At 41.2% G+C, this 23,566-nt stretch overlaps 1 protein-coding gene across 1 annotated transcript in view; it reads right to left on the bottom strand.

Annotated features, from left to right (window-relative positions):
• RGS7BP (regulator of G protein signaling 7 binding protein) overlaps positions 1 to 23,566 on the bottom strand; it is a 117,371-nt gene that overhangs the window by 13,595 nt on the left and 80,210 nt on the right. Inside the window, exons 4-5 of the mRNA XM_055124753.1 lie at positions 15,309 to 15,456; positions 11,335 to 11,405 (exon numbers count right to left, since the gene is read on the bottom strand). Of these exons, the coding sequence (XP_054980728.1) occupies positions 11,335 to 11,405; positions 15,309 to 15,456 (219 nt within the window). The remainder of the gene's footprint in view (positions 1 to 11,334; positions 11,406 to 15,308; positions 15,457 to 23,566) is intronic.

The following is a 23,566-nucleotide window of genomic DNA, read 5'->3' as shown; positions in this document are numbered from 1 at the left end:
GCCAGGCTCTGCCATGCGGGCTAGATACTCTGGGTAGCTTGCCAGGCTCTCCAAGAGGGCCAGAGGAATCGAACCCAGGTCGGTTGAGCACAAGGCAAGCTCCCTACCCACTATGATATTGCTCCAGCAAAAAAATAAACCACAAAAAATTGAAGTTGCCAAGATCAGGGACGTGGTTCAACGGTAGAGAATCTGCTTTGCGTGTCAGATCCCGAGTTCCATGACTTTCTTGAGAATCTTCTTCACTTTTACATAGTTCCCTTATTTGACATACTCATGAAGCTGAGCTTCCAAGGAGTCATTTCTTAAGGAACCAAGCTGAACAGGGCAGGAAACTATAAGATTAACAGCCTGAGACATCTCGCTTTTCCAGTTACTTCGTCAGCTAGGCAGGTGGCTTGGAACTAACGGACCATGTTCCAGACTCGACGCACATAGATGATATTGTGGATGGACATGAAAATGGGGAGTTTTTTAAACTCAGGAAAGGGAGTATTTTAGTATCAGCTATGTAATCAGATGAATCTAAGGAAAGAATTTTTATAGACTGGAACTGCAGTTACAAATTACTGTAGGGGGAGGGGAGGAGAGAAAGGCCTTCAACTAACCCAGTGGTTCTCGAATATTAGGCATATTAATCAGCATATAAAAACTCAGCGAGACACATCTATCCCCACCTCTAGAATTTCTGAATCTGTAGGTCTGGGTGTGATCAGACAACTTGCATTTTCTACCTTTTATTCTCTTTCCTCCCTACCTTCCCACAGACCATTTCTTTCTTCCAGAGAGATCTCCTAGATATGCCAATCTCTCCTTCAAGATTAGCATAAACGCTCTGCAAAAACCTCTGCTAAATACGTTCTCATTGCTCCACGCTTCTGCTTTCCTTCAGGCTTCCATCCCTTCCTTGTCATTGCAATAACTCTTGACATTCATTATCTGCTTCCAACACTGCCTGTCCATCACCCTTATAGGCAACTCTTTATACAAATCTTAATAAATTTACCCTTAATGACCCAGCTTTTGTCTTCCATTCTTCAGCTTTCCTTAGCCAGACTTCAATCCCCAAATTCTAAATAAATTGCTTTTGTCAACCTCACCAGTAACTGCCTTGTTGCTAGATGCTATGGATTTTTTTGGTTATCCTGGAGATTAACAGCCTTGCACATTAGCCATTCCTTCCCTGAAACTTTCTTGTAGGTAGTTCATAGGTAGTTCCAGTTCTCTTTTCAGCCCTCTTTGTAAATTCTTCTTTTCCCTCAAACTTTAAATTTTTTATTTACTCTTCTTAGGAGATCTCAACCTCTCTTTGAACTTTAATGACCACTATCCTGATGATATTGAAATCTATGTTGCAGCTCTCCCAGCTCACATAGCATGCCACCAAAAGACATAACTCTAACCACTGTGAACTGTTTTTTTTTTTTTAATTGAATCACTGTGAGATAAACAGCAAGAAAGCTGCTCATGATTAGGTTTCAGTTGTACAGTGTTCCAACACCCATCCCTCCACCAGTATACATTTCCCAGCACAAGTCTCCCCAGGTTCCCTCCCATTATCCTCCACCCTTTATCCCCCAGCCCACCGCTGTGGCAGTTGCTTTTCTTCTCTCTCTCTCTCTCTCTCTCTCTCTCTCTCTCTCTCTCTCTCTCTCTCTCTCTCTCTCTCTTCTCTCTCTCTCCCCTTTTGGGCATTATGGTTCGTAATATTGATACTGAAAGGTTACCAAGAATATCCTTTTACCTACTAAGTTCTTGTGCAGCGTGATCATTCCCAGCTATTATAGTCAACCGGTTTTTTCTCTATCTTACCTACCCTCTGCCCCACATACACTTGTGTGGTTGATTCTAACCTTGACCAGTCCCCCAGCCCCTGTTTTCCATGGCCATGGATATTAGTCTTCTACTACATATATTTTTATATACCACAAGTGAATGCAGTCATTCTATATCTGTCCTTCTCCTTCTGACTCATTTCAGCATGATACTCTCCATGTCCATCCATTTATAGGAAAATTTCATGACTTCATTTTTTTCTAATAGCTGCATAATATTCCATTGTGTAAATGAGCGATAGGTTCTTTATCCATTGTCTGTTCTCATGCACTCAGGTTGTTTCCAGATTCTGACTATTGTGACTAGTGCTGCAATGAATATAGGAGTGCTTATAGTGTTTCTGCTATGAACTATTAACCATTACAACCAAATACTGATCTTGGTGTTTCCCATATTTAAAACTGTAGTCTTCTACTGCTACTGCACATCTTCTGTTCTTTGAAATTTATTTAATGAAACCATCATTTACTCTGTTTCCTAAGTCTGAACCTTGGCCTTTTCTTTGATTCATAGTTTTCCCTATGCACCCCATCCAATTGGTCACAGTTTCTTCTCCAACCTTTAAGCTTTAGGTCACATCATAGGCATTTCTCAGCATGACTGTGCACCTACTCCTAAATGAATCCCCTAAATATATAGGATAAAGTCCAAACTTAGTTGGGACAAAGCCTTGCTTATATTGGCCTATTGATCTCTAGCTTCTCTTAAATTTCTTTTCTGATCACTTTCCCAAATAAAGTGATATGAATCTGTTGATCTCTAGTTTCCTTCTTAAGCCTCTTTCTGACCACTTTCCCCAAACAAAGTGCTTGCCACCATTTATCATATGCCTCACTTAGAGTTTGTCATATCCCTTCATATGTACAGAATCTTCTGCTGGAGGTTTTCCCATTTTTTTCTTTGTCTAATTCTGATTCATCCTAAAGAAAATTCTCAGCACAGATCTTTTCCAAAATGTCTCAATTCTCTTCCGACCCTCCCTTTCACAACTCAAATATGGCTAGGGGAGAATCCAATATACTCTTTTTTTAAAAAAATTTAGGAGTACTGCTATTTATTCAGCAACTGATTAAGCTGACTGAACTCCATTCTAATATACTCTTGTACCAATCTGCATCTAACTATTATGACATTGTTATATCCTAAGTGCTAATTTATTTTTCTTTCATATAGTATGTGTTGCATACATATGTGAGATAGTTGTTTCCAGAACTGACATGCACTGCCTCCAAGAATTCCATCACTTTCTTTGAAGCAAGCCATATGTCATTTGAAAAAATATATATTTCTAGGTGATTCTAGTTGATTTCTAGGTGATCTAGTTCTGTCTTTTTGATAGGCGGAGACTCTACAGGGAAAGACATTCCTGTCACCTTGCACAGAAGTTGACAAAAGAACATCATAGGTGACAAGCACATGTTGGGTAATGGTGGGAACAACAAATTGAAGCAAGAAAAATTGGTTTTTCCTTTTGTAAACATTTTATAAATACTAAACATTTGTGAATTGGGCTGAATACCAAGGATTTCACTGAGTTTGGTGTATTAACAGTAATTAGTGGACTCTATTGAGAAGGGATTGTGTATTTCATACTGAATTCTAGGAAAAAGGTTGTAGAGACAACAAAGAATATAAGCTGCCAATAAAACCACCCACCTTACCCAGACAGAGCTTAAATTATACAAAGTATATAAAGTTCAGGGGGAAAATACTAAAGGTCATGTCTAGTTTAGAAAGAGGTATAACTACTCATGTTCTTCAGGCAGAAATTAGCTAACTCTTTGCCTTGGCATGGCAGTTTGGTTCTGGTTCTGCTCCAGATTGGAGTGGATAACATGGGGTTATGGGTCTAGGGGAACAGTTTCCAGACCCAGTTTAATCTGTCTGTAGTCAAGGACAAATTCTAAAAGAGCTCTAATTCCTGACGATGCCACTTCAGGCTGATGCTAATGGATGGTATCAACAACCAAATTCTAGGCCAATGTAAATGCACCAACACACTCCACAACATTTATTAAGTCAGAATTTTGGAAAAGGTGAAACTGCTGTTTAGCCTTAATTTATTTCAGTAGGGTTGCTTGGTTTGATTATCATTTGCATTTAGAAGATGCTTGTGCTTCACTTTCCAATCTCCTTTTAGCCTTTGTCAGTAACCTTGTAGGCTCTCTACAGGTGGTACCATTTGTAATCCATTTGACACAGCAAGACTCTCATAATTAATGAAGCTTCCAACAGCACTGCCAGTGACCCAGAATGTAGGACAGGAGAGGCGCTGAGTGGAAAAAACAGTGGGCTGAGAGCCAGCAGCCTGGGACATTGTGGGGAGGCTGCCTGGAGCTGCAACAGAACAAGGGCGGGCATGCTTTGTGCACCCCCTTAACTCCAGTCTCTGTTAGGAGAATGGGAGAGAAATGGCTCTTGCTACAATAAAGGCACAATCACAAACCCTGAGGTTTCCTGCTCTTGACCACATTCCTTTCACTGCCACAGAAAATCATTTTAAAGCAAACTGTTTTTGAGTCCAGTTATGTGGTGAGAACATGGAAGATAAGATTAGATCTTTAAATGCTGAAATCAACAGGGAACAGTTTCTGGACAAGGGAATCTGAACTCTTCCAGGGAAGGTCCCCCTAGTACTTGGCCTGGCAAAATATTCACATGTTCAGAGTTTCAGGTAGAGAATAAAAGGGGTCCCGGGAATATTCATTTCCCCCTTACCCTCACCCCTTTGCTTCAAACACACATTTAATTGAAATTTAAAAAAAAAGAGAAAGGAAATAAGGAGCCAGAAGGAAAACAGATGGCTTTCTATAATAGTTTGTATCCAGTTAGAATTGTGTTTTGACAATAAGGTCTTCCAGAAAAGAACTGGAATAAATTTATCTACATTTTATCCCATCCCCTATTTCTGTCTATGTGAACCTACACCTGAACAATAAACAAATCACTTGAAAAGAATTCTAGGCAGGCCATGGAAAGTCCTGTGATTTATCTTGGTATATACCGAGAGAGGGTTTGATCGCTACACAGGGATGCATCTGTTAAAAGTTGTTTCCAGGGCCAGGAGAGATCTCTGAGGGCTGAACACATGTGTTATGTGCAAGATAATTGGGTTCCATGCCTGGTACCGACCACATGGTCCCCAGAGCACTGAATGAGCAACCCCTAGGCACAGACCTGGAAGAAGCCCTTGAACACAGCAGGGTGTGATTCCCAAGCCTATCCACAGCCCCCAAAATGTTCCCAGAGGGTCAGCAAGTGGCCAGCTCTCTTTCTTTTGACCTTCCCAGATCCTCCAGATGAGACTTACTACTCCCTTCAGCTCATGGTGACATCATTATATGAGAACCCATCAAATTTGTAGGGAAGAATCAGGAATCTTCATATGTTTAAATGCTCCCTTTGCTCCCCCAAATGAAGAAGTCCCAATTTCCCTTAAGGTTTTACTTCAATTTTATACTAATACCAAAATTCCTCCTTTTTTATTCCCCAGGGGGATTCACAGTTTATATCCTAGGTATCATGCCCTCTCTATTCATGGTTTCACGCATTATCAATATTGAGTTACTATAATTATATTTTTCAAGTGTATTTAAGATTGAAATTTTCTTGTTTATAAAAGTAATGCAAATTTAAAGAAACTGTTGTGTACCTTTAAAATTCTAAAAAATATCTTAGTGGGTTTTCTCCCCCATAATTGCAAGGTTCAATATCTGCTAGATGAATTTTCATGAAATGTAGAGGGCATGTGTTAGATTTAAAATACAAGCCACAGCATGCCTGGAATTAAGACTGGACTCCTGGGCCATCATGCTCCTGAGCTGTGGGCTGTGAGTTACAGTCCGAGACCCACGTGGCGTTGATGTGGGGAGACTTGCCAAATGTTGAGACGCTGAAGAGAGTCACACATAAGCTCCAAATCCAAAATCTTGGGTGTAGGATAATGTAGCCTCAGGTAGTTTAGGTTTATTGGGTTACTCCCATTATGGTGCTCCCATTCCTCTTTGTTTATTTGTAGCTTCTTTCTTAGTGTTCTGCTGACTTGTAAATATTGTTTTTCTCTTCTCCTTGAGTCCTTTGCATAGTTTATTCAGAGCAATGTCCTTTTTGTATGGACACAGGAAGACTTAGCAAATGCTATGGTTTTGTAACCTGGGAGTCATTTGACTCTACATGATATTTTCCTCCTGGGCATCTGTTCTCTCAACCTAAGCCTCAGCTGCCCTTACTTCCTAGCACCCCACAAAGCAGGGTCCCAACGAGAACGAGACGGACCCAGGGCAAGCGGTGAGTTGTGTGCTACCCTGGCATCGAGATGGGCCTGGCCAAAGTGCCTAATGCTTAGCTATAAGTTAAGAGCTTGATCATGGACAAATGTCATGATCCAAACAGTGATAACTAGATTTGGACCCTACTAGGTTAGGAGTGATTAATCTGGCCTGAGTGCTGTGGTCTGAGCCTGTGGCAAGATGTTGCCAGGAGAGCTGCCTTGCAAGCCTCAATGTATCTCTTGCTATGTCCATACAAAAATAACTAGTATTAAGATGTTAATAAGTGTTTGGACTAAGGAAAGAAAAAAAAAAAACCTTAAGAGTGAGGAAGGGCTTTGGAATGCCCTGCCCTCAGGAAGGGCTTTCTTATGTTGATTTTGCTACCTGGCTGGGTGTAGCCTAGAGGGCAAGGTGGGAGAGTGTAGGAGGAGAGACTAGAGAAACCAGAGAGGCTGGAGTAGATTGAGAGAGAGGACGGAGCTGGGAGTGCGGGAGATGAGAAAGATGGAAGATTGAATAAACGGTAACTAATCAGCAACCAGCTTGGTCCTCGTTCTTCCCTTACTGGTCCTTGGCCAATGGCCGTCCCGATCCAGCCCATACACAGCGGTTCCAGAGCACCGAATGTGGGCAGTGAGACAGAGCCTCCCGGGGAGCCCGAGAGTGCACGCGCCCCTCGGCAAGTTTTAGTTTTTCACACTTGGGAAAAGTTCTCTCCAAAGGGCAGGTCCAATATCAACCTCTCATGGTGTAATAAAATAATTGAAGCTATTGGCAATGCTCCTTTCCTCCTTAACCTCCCTGAAAACTTAGAAGTTTCTGGGATTATGAAAGCTCAAACGGACTGAGCTGACACGTGTAGTTTGGGGGGTGTGACAATCTGTGACCTCACCTCCTTTCATTCTTTTGACTCTGATTGGGCCACGACAAAACATTAAGAACACTATGATATGGATGAGGGCCCCATCACTGGCCAGAACAATGCCAGTCCAGGGAGACTGCTCAGTAGGGCCCACTTGAACCTCCAGTCCTCTTCATTTTTATCAGCATTTTATAAAACACATTCCATGATGCTTTTCTGCCATTTTCTGTACATATAGGGGTAAGGTCACTGTTACTGTCATCCCGTTGCTCATCGATTTGCTCGAGCGGGCACCAGTAACGTCTCCATTGTGAGACTAGTTGTTACTGTTTCTGGCATATCAAATACGCCATGGGTAGCTTGCCAGGCTCTGCTGTTTGGGTGAGATACTCTCGGGAGCTTGCTGGGCTCTTCGAGAGGGGTGGAGGAATCGAATCTGGGTCGGTGCGTACAGGGCAAACACCCTATCTGCTGTGCTATCGCTCCAGCACAAGGGTAAGGCACATCTATTAAATTTTGATCTACTGCGCATGCTCACCTTCCCGCTCATGATATATGCATGAGTTTCCTGAGAAATACTGTTTCTTTTTTCTCTTTCGGTATTTAAGGTGACACCTGGCTATCCTCAGGGATTATTCCTGGCAGTATTTGGGCGATCACATGGGATGCCAGGGATCAAATTCTGGTCTGCTGTGAGCAAGGCAAGCACCTTACCTGCTGTGCTATCTCTCAGGTCCCTGTACAGTCTGTTTCATCGTCCTAGCTCTGCTGCGCATAAAATCAGACCCTAATCTCTTTCTTCGAGGCTTGCTCTATAGTCTGTGCTGTTACCCATGTTGCTTCCCAATTTTTGTTTTTTTTGCCAGTGATGCCCCCACTCCCTCTTTTTTTTTTTTTCTTTTTAGGTCATACCTGCCTATGCTCAAGGGTTACTCTTGGTGGTGCTCAGGGGACCATATGGGATGCCAGGGGTGGAATTCAGTTTGGCTGTGTGCAAAGCAAACACCATCCCCGCTAGACTATTGTTCTGGCCCCAATGTCTTTCTTTTCTATTCAGTTGTTCCTGTGCTATTTGGAAGCCATGGGCATTATATGTAACTGCAAGCACCCCTGAAGGGCCTGGTGACTGAAACTACCAGGTTTGAGCCATAGAGTTGAATACAGTGTCTTGGAAACCTTGTTTTGTTTCTAGTCACTCTGTGCCAGGAACAGGTGCCAGAGTATGACAAACACTGTGGTTTCTAATAAGAAAGTGGACATGTGGCAAGGAGAGAGTCCTCTGAGCACAGGATAGGAGATGGACTAGAGGGACTGTGGCATAGCTCAGTAGTAGATCACTTGTCTGTACATTGCCTTACCCCCTTACAGTAAGTGATAGCAGGAATTGTTCTATTTGAATGTGTGGGTCAGGAGGTTACTAACCACAACAGCAACATTGATAAAGCACGTGGGGAGTGTTTGCTTTGTGTAAGGCTGGTAAGCAGGTATACCGCGTGTGTTCACTGAATCCTTTCAACAATCCTATCTGAAACACTTGGCTATCTCCTTTTTAAGAAGAAGGAAATAAAAATTTCCAGACGTTCACTGTCACTGTCATCCCGTTGCTGATCGATTTGCTCGAGCGGGCACCAGCAACGTCTCCAGTTGTGAGACTTGTTACTGTTTTTGGCATATCGAATATGCCACGGATAGCTTGCCAGGCTCTGGCTTGCTGGGTCTCGGAGAGGGGCAGAGGAATCAAACCCGGGTCCATTGCATGCAAGGTGAATGCACTACCCACTGTGCTATCGCTCCAGCCATTCCAGAAGTTAAACAACTTATTCCAGGACAAAAAGCTGATAAATGGCAGGTCCAACCAAAATCCTATTCCTGTTGATACCTAACATCAATCTTTTATGTTTTGTGCCAGGGACGAAACCTAAGTACCATGCATGAAAAGAATGTGTTTGCAGTGATTCATATCCCCAGCCCACAAGGCTTTTCTGACCTTTCTTATCCTAAGTTTTTATTTAGCAGGCTCAGGGATTGTACCCAGAGTCACACAGACAGCAGGCAGGTGCTCTACTACTGAGCTATGCTGGGAGTCCCTCTAGTCCATCTCCCACGCGGAGGTCAGTGGCCTCTCTCCTCACCACGTGTCCATGTTCTTATTAGAAACTAGTTTCTGTTGTACTCTGGCACCTGTTCCTGGTACAGAGTGATGAGAAACAAAATAAGGCGTCTAAGACACTGTATTTGACTCTTTGGCTTGAATGTGGTAGTCTTGGTCACCAGGCCCTACAGGGGTGCTTGGAGTTATCTGATACCCCATATTTTCTGACACCCCGCCCCCTTCTCATAAAGCTCAGGCCATATTAGTTCTCAACCTCTTCGCCTGGTGTTCTCACTCCCACCTCTCCACCTTCTGTCCCACTACTCCCTGAGCCAAGGGGCCCTTCAGCTCTGCTGTCACATCTCCCTCCTTGCTCAGAAGCAAACAGTACCCTGTGCTCCTCCCATCTGGGCCGGGTTGTTTCTTTTCTTATGGCTGCCCTGACCACTTCTGCATAACAAATATGTTTAGTATTAATCCTCTGAACATATCTACAGACCCCAAGACTGCAAAGTTGGGCACAAGCTGAACCAATACCTATTGTGTTTGCTGAGTCATTCTCTTATTCTCTTATATTCCAGACTGGAGCGATAGCGCAGCGGGCAGGGCATTTGTCTTGCACGTGGCCGACCTGGGTTTGATTCCTCCGTCTCTCTCGGAGAGCCCGGCAAGCTACAGAGAATTTCCTGCCCACATGGCAGAGCCTGGCATGCTACCCATGGCATATTCGATATGCCAAAAACAGTAACAACAAGTCTTACAATGGAGACATTACTGGTGCCCACTGGAGCAAATCGGTGAACAATGGGACAACAGTGCTACAGTGCTACACTAGTTACTAAAGATACTAAAGTTAAAAAAATTCATCCTGAGGTCTTTTTCTCCTGGAATCTAACTCTGAGGCAGAATGTTCTCTTCCTTTCTCTGTTAGGTGTATACTCCCATAGTGTAACTCTGGAAACACTGGGCCTGGGGTCCAGTTTAGCTTCTTGTAGTCCTTGTGACTTCAGCCCAGTTAGTTTTCACCCGTGTCTCACTTTCCTATACACTGGAAAATGTTAGTAAGATTTTTATTGTGTCATGTAAATAAGTTAATACCAACCCATGTATAATATTTAGGACAGTGACTATGACAATTGTGATTTATTGTAAGATCCATATTTATTATATACGTATAGTTGATCTTTGACCTATTCCTGGCACAGGGCTCCCAAAACCCTGGGAACTTTCTCAGCGATGAGAGAGAGAAAGGTGCCTTTGTTATGTTAATGAGACAACTTATGAAAATTACCTGAGGTGGGGGCTGGTTGCCAGGGGAACCAATTTGATTAGAGGGTTGGAAATTTCAGTCCCACCCCCGACCTCCAGGGAGGGAAGAGACGCTAAAGATTGAGCACAATGGCCAATGGCTAATGACTTAATCAACTATACCTACATAATTATAGCCTCCATAAGCTCCCCTTACCCCCCCACCCAAAGACTTGCTCAGAGAGCTTCCTGTGGTGAGCACGTGGAGATTTCAGAGAGAGATGAAAGCCCCAAGCCCTTTCCCTAAGTATGTCTAATCTGAAGGTGCTCGGAAGCACAGGTGAAAACCTGGATCTGCGATTGGCATATGAAGGGGGTCAAGCAATTGAGTAAGAATGTGTCCCTAACTTGTGGGATCTGGTGCTATCTCCAGAATTTAATTGAATTATGGGATACCAGTTGGTGTTTCAGAATTGTTTGGTGGTGTGCAATTTGCTCCCAGCATCCTCTCGCTCTCCTCCCCTAACGTCTGAGATTTGGGTGTCACTGTAAATATTTACTATATGTTAACTATTACTATTAGTTCTTTTAGATATTCAAATCCACATGGCAAGAATGTGCTTTCTTTGAAAGCATTCAAATCTCCAGCACTAGGAAGTAAACTTGTTAAGTAGTAGAACAGAGTCTTTTGTTCTTTTGTGTTTGCTATACTGGTATCACACTTTTTAGAGTGTGGGCAAAGAATAAATGCTCTTCACTGACAGCACCCGCGGAGGAGGCATCTGCTTAGAGGTCAGAGTGCATCTCAGTTCCCCAAGCAAAACTATTCACCCAATCATTACCATATTCGTTGGCATTACCATATTTTCTAGAGGACAGCAAGATGTATGCTCAATGCCTTCTACTGTTCATAAAACAAAACAAAACAAAAAAACTACACCTCAAACCATTTTGCTTTAATTTCTCAAGAGACAAGTCCCAAGGTTAGTACATCCCCTGCCTCAAAAGGAAATGACAAGACTTACCTTGATTTTTCAATGGTAAAGGCATAGTTTCCCTGAGTTTACTTAAAAGGTTTTTCATTTCTCGCATGTCTCTGAAAGATTGATAAAAAAGAGGAAACAATTAGCTGTAAGTTTTTGAAATGAAATCTCAACAACCTGTTCTGAGACGACTGAAGGACGAGAGTCTATGGCTAATTGTACCAGCTCTAGCTTCCAGCAGGCAAACATTAAATTAATTCTGCTTTTGCAAGGGGAAAACCTGAGATGGGCTAGTGGTGGAAGGAATGGGAACTACTCTGGCAAACATTTTCCCCGAGCATTTTGTTGCAGAAATTTTTTCTCTTCATCTAGTTGGACCTGACTGAAATCACAGAAGAGCCTTTTGTAAGGAGCACAGTACTTCAGCCTTTCCAGGGGAGATAAAAGCTGTAGAATTCCAGTATCGGATACTCTTGGTAAAGTGGATGCTCAGTAGTGGTGCTCACAAAGCATTCTGGTCAGATGGCTGCTGTGGTTATGTAGATCTATGCACTATTGTTTACTTGTTTATTTTTTCTTTTTGGGTCACATCTGGAGATGCACAGGGGTTACTCCTGACTCATGCACTCAGAAATTACTCCTGGCGGTGCTCAGGGGACCATATGGGATGCTGGAATCGAACCCGGCTCGGCCGCATGCAAGGCAAACACTCTCTCTACCTGCTGTGCTATCACTCCAGCCCCTTGTCTACTTGGTTTTTAAAGTTTTTTTTAATGCTCATGATTAAAATTCAGTGTAATATGTTGCTAAGTATTCACAAGGCTAACACCAATTGAGTTGACTTGGATTGATAAGAAAGTCTGACAAATTCTAAAATCTTCACCGAAGAGCTTCTGACAACAGATCTGATTAACAGACAGAGAGATGCTTGGGATCATGATCTTTCTGTAGCTCTAGCATGAATGCACACCACTGCATCCCTCCAACATCTTCCCTTCTCTCAAAGAACATATGATTGGAAAGCTATAGAACTGCATGCAGAATAGGAGGCTGACTCAGGGGGCTTCTAGACTAGGGTGAGGGGCCAAGCAGTACCAGACTTTTCAAATTTCTGGAACACTGATTCTCCACACACCAAATGGTCATCCTCTAGAATCAGTGCTTTTGAAATCCCAGGACATAGAGGTAGATTTCATTTTTTAGGGGCAAGGGTGGTTGGGCCACATCTGGCAGTGCTTAAGGATGACTCCTAAAGATGCTTGGGGGACCATATGCAATGCTAAGATTCAAACATGGGTCAGTCACGTGCAAAGCGACTGCCTTAACTCCTCTATATCTCCTGCCCCAGTAGATTTCAGTTTGAAAGGCAAAAATCCAATATACTTTTTAGCTTCAGGTTGGGAGGCATATACACTTTAACTTAAAAAAATTTTATCTACCATTTGAGGAAAGAGACACACCATTTAATTGAGGTATTAAGCAGCATTTAATGAACAAAACACAACTCTTCAGTTGGGTATGTTGTGAAGACCCTGGTGTTAGTGGAGACTGTAAACTTCTTCATGGGGTTTCCTCCTCAAATACTGAGTAACAAGTAAGAAAGAACTCTATCTCAGAAATAAATAGTAGAAAAGAAGTAGGAAAGAAGATGGCAGACAGTGGATCTCTAGAAATCACCTGTAAACACATACACAACACTCATCCAGAGAGGTGAGGGTGTGTCTGTGGAACCTTTGTGTGTTATATGCCAAAAGATATTTCAAGAGAGAGGGGTATTTCTAGTTACATGATGGGGGGTGTGGGAGGGAGAGGGAGAGAGGAGAACTGGGCAAGGGGCACATTTGTTTTCATGCAAAATTCTCTAAGACAGATGGGGTGAGGGACAGTGGGCAGGTATAAGATGGGGAGAGAGACAGGAATGCAATACCTGTGATTAAAGCAAATCTCAGAAACCGACCCTTCTCACTCTTGGCTGCTGCACGGACGATTCACCTTATCCCCATGACCCACCCAGGACAGCACAATTTTGTTGTTTTGCGGTAGGGCCCAGCATCAATGTTTCTACAAAGCCTGCCTGGTGATTTCAATTTGCAATCCATTTTGAAACCCATGATCTTGGGGCAGAGAGAGAGGGAGGACCATGGAAGTCGCCCTCCCAGACCTAGGATGCCTGATACTATCCTTCCTTCCCATTGCCTCTGACCTTGATCTAGGATTTTAGCCTGAAACAAAACACTGCCAACACCGTGAGCTATACTCTCCAGTTCTTGTTGCCAGCCACATCCTGCTTTCTTACAAGTCTTCGAGGCTTGGCAATAGCTGCTGTGCAAGGTTTCTGAAAAGGAAAATGATTTTGCTGGTGGATTATGCTCTAACCATGGTGTCCTGGCAGAGATTTTTTTCCTGGGAATAGGGCAAAGTATTTTCTATTTCATAAATAAAGATAAATGACTATCATCACTTGTCTATAGTTCTATCAATCTGGGCCAAACAGCTTTATTGTTTGGATTGCTGGGCTTCAGAGCTTATGCAAAAATCCAAGTTTTATTAATAGCACATAATTACCACATTCTTCAATTTGCTATAAACACAGAAATTTGGTAATTAGCTTTAGAATTATATTACAATCTGAAAGTAGAACCATAATGGCTATAAATGCCATTGTGTGTTACATTTCTAAAAATAAAAAAATAAAATGCTCATTATCTTGTCAATGACTCAACTCCACACACCCAGAGCATTCAGTGGACTCACCCAGTATTCACTCAGTTGCTTTGAGCCTGGCACCAGAGACATGAGAACATGAGGAGCACAAGAGAAGGTCTCAATAGATAAGGACATCTTTACTGAGAGGCATTTCTAAGCCTCTCAAACAGATCCTTATGCTAACTATTGTTGCTGACCTCTTTTCTCAGAGGAAATAGAATCAAAGTAGAATCTTTCTCAACCTATACCACCCCAGAGGCATGAAGTACTTTGAGGCACAAGAACCTTCTCAGAAGCCCAGAAAATCTTGACATGCAAAATTCTGGCCTGGTTCAAGGTTGCTTCCAGAGAGCAGAGGTGCCTGGACCCCTGGAAGAAGACGATTTACCTCAGGAACAAAGGCAATGTGAAGAATATCAAAAGAACCTTTAACTGTACTAAGCTCTCCTCCTTGGCAACCACCCTAACAACAGACTGAGGATGGGGGCAGTTTGGGAAAACTGTATATAAACTCACTTGGCAGAGCACGAAGTGCACATGTCACCCACATCTCGCCTCTTGAGATGTGTACTTTCATATTTCATTTTTCATATCCTGCTTGGGTTGTGTACTTCGCTCCTTCTATTCTGGAGAAGCCTGTGTTCTCTCTTAAGCACCTATCTTAATCTACCTTTCTCCTTCCTTCCTTTTATTGCAACAATAAAGTTGTTTTACTATTTAAAACAAAAATAAGGAAAAAATATCTCTTCCCTAGGATCAAACTCTCTTGGGTGAGCTTTGCTTGTCAAGACAAATGCATTAACTCACTTTGTCCACTAAGGGGCTGTCAGTGACACGTTGGAAGAAGGAGAATGGTGCCTGAGAACAGTTGCTTGGGAACAGGACAGAATGCTCAGCCCCCCACAGACAGCTCAGGGAGCCATGTGATACACCTGAAATTTCGGAATCTCATGGAGGCATCTTCCCTTCATTTTTGAATTCTTCTCCCTTCACCAAGTAGATATTTTAGGGACCAGCCCAGTGGGAGGACTGTGCTGGAATGAGATCCAACTTTTGTCTGTGCCCAGGGAAGCACGCGGTCTTCATTTCCATGGAGATACAGTGAAATGGAGTGGGCTAGACCAAGGCTCGGGAGCCTGCATTTTGTAGAGGTTCTGTTCTGGTTCCAACGCAGAATTTAGACTCTTACCTCTCTCATCTCAGTTTTCTGAGAAGCTCTGTTTTTGATTCTAAAGGGAAAATATCTTACCTTTCTGTAGCCCCTAACTGGAGGAGGACTGACAGTCTATTTAGGGTAACTTCCCACTTACCTTTCAGTGTTCTCAATGTCTGTGGAAACTTGCCAGGATTGTTGCTGAGTATCTACGGGGGACGCTGCCGAATCCTCTACAGCAGGTGTTTCAGCGCTCTCCTCAATTTTACAATCCATGTTCTTGGTTCCCCCGCCAGACTCCTTTCCTAAGGGAGAAAGGGGTGTTGGTGAAAAGACAGAGATAAAAATCACAAAAGCAAATTCTATACCGAAGATGTACTTGCAAAGGTTGGCTATGCTTTGAGCCAAGTGCCCTATTAATCTAATGAATTTCTAGGTACTAAAATAATTACATATTTTTAAAAGCCTCAAAATAAATGAATAGTTGACAAGAGAATTTTAGGATAAATTTAAGAGGAACAATATAAGAATCATTGGGGTCTCAGAGGACCGGAAAGGCAACCCTGAAGAAGAAGCAACAAAGACATCACTGCTGAGAAGTTTCCAGAGCTGGAGAGTGCAAGCACCCAGATCCAGGAGGCTGAAGCTGAAAGAAATCCAAATAAAAATACACCATGACACATCCTAATCAGAATGACAAAAACCATAAATAGAGATAGAATACTGAAGGCAGCAAGATCAAAGGAAGAAATTATATACAATGGAGTGTTCTTAAGATTTACAGCAGATTTACCCAATGAACCCCTCTGAGCTTGAAGAGAGAAGTGGGATGTAGTAAAATAAAACTTACTGAAATGAATGCTTCACTGAGAATACTTTCATTATCCAGACACTCATTCATATTTGAAGGAATGATACACAATATCATGGATAAAATAATTATAAAATGTCAGTGTGTGCACACAGGTGTCAGTTCATGTGTGTGTGTGTCTGTGTGCCTGGTGTGTGTGTGTGTGTGTGTGTGTGTGTGTAGCATGTTTTCACAATACCCTGAAGAAAATAACTTAGGTCAATGTAACCTGAAGATCAAGATAAAGAATTCAATATCTGAATGTTATATTTTGGTTCTTAGATGTAGGGGATGATAAGAGGGGCAGAAGCAGATAACATACCAGAAGAAGAATGAATGAGAAATCCGGGAAATTCTCTCTGATTCTGGCTTTTACTTTGTAAGAGGCATAGAAATGCTGGGCCTGCCTTCCACTTCTTTAGCTCTCCAATATCCTTCAGTGCATTCTATTACACAAAAACCCAGCTTTTTGTGTTTCTACAGTGAAGTGCCATCTACTGAGGAAACATTCAGAACAATGCACTGCCATCTACTAAGATTTGAGATATTTAAAAATATCTTTTTAAGCTTAGTAAGTCACATTAGTAGGGTCCTCCTCCTCACCCCTTGTCCATTTTTCATTCCTGAAGACTAAGCATTGTTTGTCTTTAAGCTTTTTTAAGCTTTATTTTTGTGGAGGTCATGTCTGCTGGGCCCACAAACCACTGGGACCACACCTGGTAGGTTCTGTGGGACTATGTGGTGCCAGAAATTGAACTCAGGGTCTTTGACACGAAAGTTATGTGCTCTCCTGGTTGAGCCACTTTCCTAGCCCTCATCCTGATAATTTATAATCTATATAGAAGGAAAACAAAGAGAAAATAAATGATATCAACCTAGAACTGGAATGAATCTCTGAACATTCATCTGAAGCACAAACACAAGCCTACAGATGAGAACTCGCTCTCTTTGTATGTACTTTATGTAAATGGATTCTAGGTAATGGAATTACTTTTTCCAATTTTATGGTATAACATTTCCATTGTTGAGTGGAAATTAATTAGGCACACATTTTAGCATATTCCATCTCATAGTTGGAGGGCACAGGTCTTTTACAAATATTCATATCACATCATCACATAGCAAATGCAATCCATTTTCCATTCGCCACTAAGAAGAATTAGCTTGGGATTGCCTTGGCAAGTCTGAGCAAGGGTGGCAAGAGATCCAAAGAAGGGGCAAAAAAGGAACCTCCCTCCCACCAATACAGCTTTCAGCTTTTTAAATATCTGAAGAACAAGGCCATCTGAAACCACACAGACTCCTGTTTTACTCCTACAGGGTCAAGCTAAAACTTTAAAGACTAGAGTAGGGAGTACGGCCAAAAAAGGATTAAGAACAAAGTTCCCCCTACACAGATGGACTCTACTTGTTATGGGATTTGCCTGCCTGCAGGGATGTTGATAGGACTCTAGAGGTCAATGTTTGCATTCCAGCAGGAACCAGAAGGACACTTGGTAGTTTAAAAATGTTTAGTTCTTAGATTGGGAGAGATATTGAAGGGGTTAAGTGCTTGCTTGTCTTGCTCCCACATGTGACCCCAGGTCAATCCTATAGTCCCCTGAGCACCACCAGGAATAATCCCTGAGCATAGAGACAGAAGTAAGCCATGAGCTTACAGGGTGTGCCACCACCCCCATCCAACTGTTCAGTTCTTTAAGTCATCTGTAATTTATTTTAATGGATGCTGTGATGTAAGGATTGAAATTTCTAGCTCAAATAAAGAGTCAACTGCCCTAACTCCATTTGTTGATTTTTGTATTGATCGTACTGGTTTTTCTAATATGTTGAGTTCCAATATAAATGTGGTTAGGTTTCTGGATACACTAAGTGATTTCCTATTATTTGCTTATCTCAGTGCCAATTCCATGAGATTTTAATTATTATGGTTTTGATACCCACTAGCAAAAGTTCTTCATTATTGTTCTTTTATAAAAAAATGTTTGAATTTACTGCAAATGAAACTATAAGTTACTACCATCTGGGATTTGGGTCTTTCATGAAGAATGAGTCATTGATTACTCTGTCAGTATTCTCTAAGTTTAATGATTTACTTGAGATTTGTCCCTGCTGAGTTAATTTTGATAATTCTCTTGTCCTAGAAAACCTTCCACTAAATACATTTTTAATAATATAAAGTTGAATACGGTTTTCTCTTGTAACTTTCATATTTTTTTTTGTGGGGGAAGGAGTTCCTAAGTGGTACTCAGAGGGCTGTGCTCCACTCCTGGAAATTCTCATCAACTGGACTGTGATTCAATGTAAGGGCCTAAGACTGCAAAGCTTCTTGGCCTTGAGGTGCCTGAGGTCAGCCCAGAAGTGCCTGGGGGCCTCCAAGTCCACACCAGGTGATGCTGATGCTCATAAGATAAAGTGATATTGAAGATTGAGCCCGGGTTGGCCCATGCAAGGCACAAACCTTAAACCTTACCTTTCTGGCTTCTATAATATTATATTCTTAGTGCTATATATAATATTATTATATTATTATTATATTCATTGAATATTATATTCTTAGAATATCATATTCTAATTTCTTCATTTAGCACTGTTTTTTAGATTCTGTCTTCCTCTTTCTCGAATTCTGTTCTCATTTTGTTTGATTGACTTCTTTACTATTTCTAGAAGGTCTGTGGAATATGAAATTTCTTGATTGAAAATACCTTTTCTTTTCTCTGTGGTCACATTTAAATTCCAGCTGAAAGAAAATAGAAATCATTGTGCATACTAAGTTTCTATCAAAACTTGAGTGATGCTGTTGCCTTATCTTCTATTTATAGCCAGGGATGCTTTGCATGTAGCCTCTTTTGGGTATCTGAAAAAATTTAAGGATACTATATTTAGATTCCTTTTTTGGTTTGTTTTCAGACCTCACTCTGTGGTGCTGGGGGAATTACTCACCGTGGGTGCTTGAGGGTTGCTTTTTGTTGCTCAGAGACCCATGTAAGGCTGGAGGCTAAGCCTGGGGCTCCTACGTGCATAGTTTGTGCTCCAGCCATCTATCTCCCCACCCACCATATTTAGACTTCTGATTTAGAAATTGGCTCCTAAGTATATCCAAATAAAGGTTCTTTTTATAGAAAATTTTTTTGCATTTGATTGACATTTGCAAGCTACTTTCTCCAGTTTATTATTTTGAAATTTGCAAACTTAAAAGATTATGTAATGTATACTAAAGTATCCTACTTTTTACCAATTGTAGATAGCTAGTTTTATATATATATATACATATATATAAAATCTCATTTTCTTTCATATGTATGTTTGCATGTTTCATGTGTGTATTATGTAAGTTTGGTAAATCATTTAAGACTAAATAGCATATATTAAATATAATTTTATAATATAATATAACTTAATAAAATACTATTATTAATGTATAATTTATACTCAAATTTCTCCAATTGTTCCAATTATGTCCTCTATAATGTTTTTCTCTTTAATTATTAAGAAATTCAGTTTAAGATTGTGCATCATGTTTAGCTAACGCGTTTCTTTATTCTTTTTCAATACAGAACAGCAAAGTGATATCCAGTTCACTATTGCAGACTTTCAGAACCTGACCTACAATTTAGTCTGTCATGATTATGGGACAAATACGATACTGGAAGAAGATAGGAAAATATTGGTCGGAAACAAGCAGTTTATTGCTCAGAACAGCAATAGCCAGAGTTTCAGCATTTGTGTTGGTTTCCTGAGTCCTAATTCTCACGGGGAGACAGAAAAGGAGACTGAGCAGATCAACATAGATAGAGCCTTGCATGATAGATAGGAGAGAAATCCCCAGGATAGGAATCCTGAGGTTTTATAAGCATGTATGCCCTTTGCTCCTAAAGAAGACTCTCATTATACTGATTCATAAGCATGCCTTGCTCTAGAGAACGACACCATATCTATTTCCAAGGCATTTTTCTTACTACCATTTGTTAAGTAGTCTTGAAAATATAATATAAAGCAAAAGGGTAATTAATGCCTCACTTTGTTTTTTGGGGTTTTTAAAATTTTTTTTTAGTGTCTCACATTGTAAGCTGTATAGCAATACAAGTCAGTAATGGGAATTATCTCCCAACATTAATCAACCTATCCATTGCACGTGTATTCTATTGATTCCATTTTTATTTCCAACAAAAACATAATTGATTTGTTGGTTCCTTTTTTATTGACTGCTTCTTTTTTTTTTGTTGCAGACAATGATTGTTTTTCAGGTATGCCTGATTCATAAATCTGAGACTATTGATCATGGTAGTTTTTAAATTCTTCACCTGTTTCCACTTAATATGTCAAATATTACTTGCATGTTGCATCCAGAATCTCCCTTTCTAGATGTTAGCTTTTCTTAAAAATCTGGTCATTCTTGGGTGTATACTCAAGTTTATCTTTTTTTTTCTTTATGGGTCACACCTGGCAATGCACAGGGGTTCCTCCTGGCTCTGCACTCAGGAATCACCCCTGGCGGTGCTCAGAGGACCATATGGGATGATGGGAATCGAACCTGGGTCAGTTGCCTGCAAGGCAAACGCCCTACCTGCTATACTGTTGCTCCAGCCCCTATGTTTGAGGATCTGTTTGCCTATTATTCGAGGGCAGTGATCCTCTCCTGGTGATGGTGGATGATGTGGGATGTGTGCCTAGGATGGCTTTAGAGCTTGCCTTCTGTGCACTTCCCTTCTTCACTGCTAAATTCCTCAGATACTCTCTGCCTGTTTCGGGGACCACATGTCTGTGCTGAGTTTCCTGTTTATAACTCCTATTCCAAAGACATATACTTAGCAATTTAGCCTGGGAAAACACAGTGGAGTCATGCGCTTACTCCTTTGTCTCTGTAACTGTCCTTATGGAAAAGCAGAGTTCTTTCACATTCAGTTATTCTCTGAGAGCCAGTCCTGACACTCACACCAGGGGTCCCGCTGGGACAAGCAGTGATGATCTCTTTTGCTCAGTGTGGAATAGTTGAGCTTTTCCTGGATGCATTTTCAGACATTAATTCTCCTGACAATAGTTCCTGAAATCGTTCCTGTGATTTCTATTTGTTGACTCTAAGTTAGAAATATCTCTGGAATTGATTTCATTTCTGCAGTAATTTCCTCCTGTGCGGAGTTCTTTTATTTCTTCTTGAGCTTCTTTTCTTTATTCTCTCTTCTCTACCCTTTGCATCTTTACTCACTGATATAGTGATTTCTGGGGGTAACTTATATACTATTTGTAGTGCTAGCCAGGGTTGCACAATTAGATGTGGTACTTGTCCACTTGGCTTAATTGTGCCAGGGGTTGCACACTTTTGTGACACCAGGGGTTTTACTTAGTGATATGGGCAGTGCTCAAACTCTGGCCTGTGCATGTAACACAGGTGCTCTACAACTGAGCCAAATCCCCTGCCCCTTCTTGAGTTTATTAGTTTCAGTTTTCTGCATTCGTTATTTAAAAATAGGGATCATCTCAGTGATGCTTGTGGGACTAGGGTCCACTTTTTTTTTAAAATTTTACTGGATCACCGTAAGATAGTTACAAGCTTTCATGTTTGGGTTACAATCACACAATGATCAAACACCCATCCCTCCACCAGTGCACATTCCCCACCACCAATATCCCCACTACACCCTCCTTTCGCACCCTTCCCCTGCCTCCATGGCAGACAATATTCCCCATACTCTCTCTCTACTTTTGGGCATTATGGCTTGCAACACAGATACTGAGAGGTCATCATGTTTGGTCCATTATCCACTTTCGGCACACATCTCCCATCCCAACTGATTACTCCAGCCACCATTTTCTTAGTGATCCCTTCTCTATTTAATTTGCCTTCTCCCCTCCACTCATGAAGCAGGCTTCCAGCTATGGGGAAATTCTCCTGGTAGGGGCTACACTTGATAATGCTTGACTTTGGTGAAGTAGGCCTGAGTTCGATATTTGGACCCAGCAATTCTTTGTTGCTTGGGTTAGAAAACTCTAAGGAATAAAAGGGTCATACCCAGTGATGTATGGAGGTCTCCAGATCACCTGTCCATGCTTAAGGGAGGTATGCAGTGCTGGGGATTAAACTCGGGCCTCAAACATACAAAACATGCCCTTCATTTCTTTGTGCTATCTCCAAAATGTTCTCTCTTCATTTTAAACCATTAATTCAATCACAATTGCTTTCTAGCTTTGAGAAATTCTTCAAATTTTCTGTGTTTTATAAATCACTTCCTTGTTTTTCAGGGTCCTGTTTTCCAACCTCTATCTTCTTTTTCTCTTGTAACTAAGAGAGGCCAAGTGATAAATTTATAACCAATAGATTCTAAACAGGAATGATGGATGTCTCCTTTAGATTGACATCCCGAAATTTTCCTGTATGATTCAGCAATGTTTTCTCTCTATTGTATCCACAGTATATGGATACTGAGAATAGAAAAGAGCCACACACCCCATTCCAAATTTGCTGTGATTATAACATTTGTAAATAATGAATTCTTATTTTTTTAATCCATTGAAATTTGATGTGGCTTCATGTAGCAGTAATATGACAACTAATGTGCATCTATTCCTTTTATTATAACCTTTTATAGTTATTGTTATTATCTTAGTGAATTTTCAGAGGGAAGGAAATAGTTGCATAAATTTATTCCAATACCTCCAGACATGCTTTTTGTGCAATTATACTCTCTCTATAATAGAGGGATATTGGAAGTGATTCATTCATTTATTGAATATTATTAGTTGGACCTTAACTATGTGCTAGGATCTATGATAAAATCTGGGTATACAGTGATAAATACACTCAGGTAATCAACTTTTCAGAGATGAAAAGATAAGAAATCAGGCCTTGTAAGTTGCTCAGGGTAGAAAATGCCATAGTCAATGCCCTGATAGACTCAGGAAGCACAATGGGTGTGTATTGTTCCAGCCTCGGTGATCCAGGAAAATCATCTGCTGAATTTCCATATGTGTTATGAGAGATAGCATAGCAGGTAAGGAGTTTGCCTTGCAGGTAGCCGGCACAGGTTTGATTCTTCCATCCCTCTTGGAGAGGCTGGCAAGCTACTGAGAGTATCCTGCATGCATGGCAGAGCCTGGCAAGCTACAAGTGGCATATTTGATATGTCAAAAATAGTAACAAGTCTTACAATGGAGACGTTACTGGTACCCGCTTGAGCAAATCGATGAACAAGGGGATGACAGTGCTACAGTGCTACAGTTATGATCCAAAGAAGGTATAAGGTAGGCCAGTGAAAGGGATGGGTGTAGGATGGGACAAAGAGGGAACAACTGGAAAGAATATACAAACTCAGATTCCTTGAAATACTTGAAGCTATTTTGATTATAAGAAAACAGGATGTGGGGATGGGATAGGGTATGGGCATGTATGGTATATACAGGTGGTGAAAGATGAAACAGATTTAGCAAGATTAGTCCATAGATATTCTTGTTAGTCACAAGGTTTCAGCAAAAGAGTCTCTTATAAATCTAGTGCAGCCAATCTTAATTCTAGCTTCCTCACCTTGATCAGTTGTCCTTAGAATGGAACTCTCAGGATGTTCTCTAATATC

The sequence above is a fragment of the Sorex araneus genome, chromosome 1 (genome assembly GCF_027595985.1).
Source record: "Sorex araneus isolate mSorAra2 chromosome 1, mSorAra2.pri, whole genome shotgun sequence".
Taxonomy (NCBI): domain Eukaryota; kingdom Metazoa; phylum Chordata; class Mammalia; order Eulipotyphla; family Soricidae; genus Sorex; species Sorex araneus.
This window is presented reverse-complemented; position numbering and strand designations above follow the sequence as displayed.